Genomic DNA, 4170 nt, shown 5'->3' on the forward strand with positions numbered 1-4170 from the left:
TTCAAAAATTAAGTGGCTCTATTCTTATAGCCCAATAAAACCATGCTATATAACAGTTGTCAATAGAGGTCAAAACGATGATAGTGTTTATGGTTACAGGAGGCCTTACTGTTGGAAATAATATGTAGTTTCGGTTTCTCGCAAACCCTGTTCATGCAAAACACAATAATAATAAGAAGAGAATTAGAAAGACTTATCGGATTGGGTTGATCGAGGCGAGGTAATCCTCTTTCCTTAAAGACAATTCATCCCCGCATACGGTGTTCACGGTTCTACGGATGTCGCCTTCCAAGATACAACGATCACGCCTTATAGTAAGTAGCACTACAATACTTTTAGGCCAACGAATGTTGACGGTTACTATGCTCTTAAATGACTCTGACTCTTGACTTCAAAATCTGATTTTTAACTTCTCAAAACCTTGTTAAAACTCATTTTAACTTATTAAAACAAAACTAAGAGATGGGTATATATAGAATCAATAGTGACTCTACAAGGTGTCTTTTCACTAATAGGTGACTCCCCATGGCCAATGATGACTCTCCGTAACACCTATTCATGACTAGGTGTCTTATGGTGAAAAGGCATAACCCAAACACATCTCTTGGAGTTTAAATCTTGAAAACTAATTTTCACTCATATAATAATTTTCACTTAAAATTCCAACAATCCCCCACACGAGTGAAAATACCGACTCAATAAAACTTACAACTTTTTAGACCACAAGCAGAAATAATATAATGCATCAGTAAATGGTAGCTTTTGGCTTTGAACCAAACCTAGTGAAAACTTACCGGATTTACTAGCCAATCAGTGGACGCGATGTAGTTGAACTGTCAGCCGTTGGTGTAAATCGATACAATAAATCTCACACATTATATCTCCTTATAATCATCAAAATCTCGGTTGTGTCCATTTCGGCCCTGAACATTCTTGGAATTCTATGAGTGCTCTAGATTAACCTAGCCTTTAAAGTTATCATAGAAGCGGCCCGACTTCTCACTCATATAGGTGATCTCCTATTTGAAAGTATCCTGCCATACTTTTCTTAGTTAGACTAAGTTATAGGAATCATTAAGAGAAAATCTCAACCTCTTACATGATAGGTAACACTGACTCTTATCATAGGAATGGAAAAGAGAAAATCTCTTTCAGTATTATCTGGCGATTTCGTCACAACTTAATTTTTCCTTTTGAACCTAGACCACATGGACACGGAGATTTTCACGGAGGACATTCTGGATTTGTGCTTGGGACAAATCTCGAGGAAATGAAGGTCAGTTCATTAACTATTCAGTTATGAGCAGTGAGAATAATCCTCTGTAACTGTTTGGAGTTTATTGAAACATAGGGGATTAAAGTAACTTCACTGCAAGTTGGATTAATTGGAATCCAAGTGGTTAGGTTTGAACCCAGTAAGAAACTCTTGGAGTTTCATGACAATCTAAAGGATAATGGATCTTCCATAAACACTTGTGTTAAGTGTATTCTCGTGCAATGAGAATGGTGTGTCACGAAATGTGGGGGTTAGGAATTCCATGCCCAAGTGATCTTGATCATTTGATCACAAAAAGTTACTTGGAAACCAATGGAATCAAGATTTCTCATTAGCTAGTGTAGTCTGAGAATAAAATCTTAATTTGGCACCTACTTTGCTAAGCAGAATGGTAAATGATGAATATTAAAGAAAGAAGATGACTATAAGGCGTGATCGTTATATCTTGGAAGGCGACGAACCGTGAGCACCGTATGCGGGGATGAATTTTCTTTAAGAAAAGAGGATTACATCGCCTCGATCAACCCAATCCGATAAGTCTTTCTAACTCTTTTCTTATTATTATTGTGTTTGTTGCATGAAAAGGATTTCCGAAAAACCAAAACTCCATATTATTTCCAACACTCGTAGATGAAAACTGTAAACCTTGTGCTGATATGTCAATTGTTATGGTTTGAAAAGATTGAAAGATAAAATTTAAGGTATGCTTTATCAAACGTGGTTTTTATATTTTTTTTAAAATATCAATCAATTAATAAAAAAATAAATAAATTACAAACAAAATAATTTGTATATTTACAACAGTATACAACTCAGTTAACAGCCGCCTCCACCTCCACCACCGCATCCGCCACCCCCTCCTCCGCCGCCCCCTCCTCCACCACCACATCCCCCGCCACCTCCTACAGCACCACATCCACCACCAGTACTGGCGGCTCCACCAACCATAATAACCACACCTCCATCTGTGATATGATTTCCATGACGATTTCGCGCGTTTCCCATATTTGTTCCTGTGCTCTGTCCCTGGTTCTTTATGCAGCTACATATACCAATTATCCAGGCTGACACTATGATGCAGCCAATAATTATAAAAGGTATGAAAATGAGCTCCATATATGCTTAATTTCCTTTTGCCCTCTAATTGTTTGTAATAGGTATACCCAAAAAAATTCCTTCATGACAAATCTATATATATAGCTCTCGCGCATTTCTCTGTCTATATATATATAGAGAGAGACAGATATAATGATATACATTAATTTTCCCAAGCTTATGTCTTATCTTCTTCTCTTTTCATGTGGTTCGCAATAAATTCAAAATTTATGGACTTGGTAATACGCGGTAGCTTAAATTTGATGAATACGCAACTAACTTGTTTACGTATTTGACTAACATATTGAGCAAGACGACCACATTGAAGACTTGAAATGATCATTGTTTGGTCAAGATTTTCAATGAACATCTGAACCCCACAACAAATGACATTTTAAATATATGTGGCTCTCTGGTTTTTGATAGAATTGTTTCTGCTGCTTGTAACAGATCCTATTCAGGCACTAACTTGGTCTCCTGACAACATAAAGTTCAGCGTACTATACTAGTGGTGCCTTACTCCATTGGCTTCTTAGTGATGCATCCGTTATGACTGAAGAGAACAGTCTCTCCATAATTCCATAGAACAGGTCAACTTCACCGGAGTCAATAAATGTGGACGTCTTACTTAAATACTTTGAGTTGTGAATTCAGGCTCTAGCATCTGCGCCGTTGTCTTTAAATAAGGAACTCAAACCCAGTTTGCATCTTGAATCGAGTTTTAGTTTTAGGGACAAACAGGAGATAAAGTGATAAAAGTCGAGGTCAACTAGCATCCTGTCAAAGGAGAATCTTATAATTAGAATATCAATCAGCTTAACAATCACAATAATTTGTATTTACAATACAACAATCTATAAAACCCATTTAACAGCCTCCTCCACCACCGCATCCGCCACCCCCTCCTCCATCACCGCATCCGCCACCCCCAAATCCGCTGCCGCTGCCTCCTCCACCGCCACCAAATCCACCACCAGTACTGGCCGCTCCACCAACCCTAATGACCACACCTCCATTGGTGTTACGATTTCCTTGACCATTTCGCGTGTTTCCCATATTCATTCTTGTGCTCTTCTTATCCTTGTTGTTTAAGTAGCTGTTTAAACCAATCATCCCGCCAAATACGATGATCATGCAACCAAAAATGATAAGGATTATGAAAATCGACTCCATAATCCATATACTTAAATTGCCTTTGCGGTTTACATATTTGTAATTGGTGTGCTCAATGACTTTCCCTTATGACATACTCCCTCTCCCTCTGTATATATAGATAAGGCTGTAATCTTTGCACATTTTGTGTCTTATTGACCTGGTAATACGCGGTATCTTAAATTTGTCGAAAACGCAACTAAGTATCTGACTAACATAATTGAGTATGACGTGCCACATTGAAGAATTGAAATGATCAATAAATTATCTGGTCAAAATCATCAAGGAACATCTGGACCATCCAGCAGTTATTATTTATGGAATGTTGTAATCATAAGAACTCGTACAACGTGTCATTTTATTGGCCGTGAACAACAAGTATATTTTATTGGAGTATCATCTTCATAATAAAATTCCGTGTTCTTGTTCATGATGTCTTGAGAACATTATGCTAATCTTAGACATTATGATAAAAAAAAAATTACATGATCTAAAAGCCCCAGAGTGTGAACAATCACAACCTACAGCATAATGTTAGACTGAGGTGGCTGATCTGCAAGCAGATCAACAAAGGCATTGCCTTGTCTAGTTTTCTGTATTTTTGCGAGAATCTACCATACTAACCATACCTAGCTCCATATTTGCAC

The 4170-nt window shown here is 37.5% G+C and overlaps 1 protein-coding gene across 1 annotated transcript; it reads right to left on the reverse strand.

The window, feature by feature from the left end:
• Positions 1-2092: 2092 nt before the first annotated feature.
• On the reverse strand, positions 2093-3544 carry LOC113323963 (ctenidin-1). The gene is made up of 2 exons (XM_026572306.1): positions 3244-3544; positions 2093-2346 (listed from the first exon to the last, which is right to left on the reverse strand). The coding sequence occupies exons 1-2, from the start codon at positions 3542-3544 to the stop codon at positions 2093-2095; spliced, it is 555 nt and encodes a 184-aa protein (XP_026428091.1).
• Between the last annotated feature and the right edge of the window lie 626 nt (positions 3545-4170).

This window comes from Papaver somniferum, chromosome 11, assembly GCF_003573695.1.
Source record: "Papaver somniferum cultivar HN1 chromosome 11, ASM357369v1, whole genome shotgun sequence".
NCBI classification, from domain to species: Eukaryota; Viridiplantae; Streptophyta; class Magnoliopsida; order Ranunculales; family Papaveraceae; genus Papaver; species Papaver somniferum.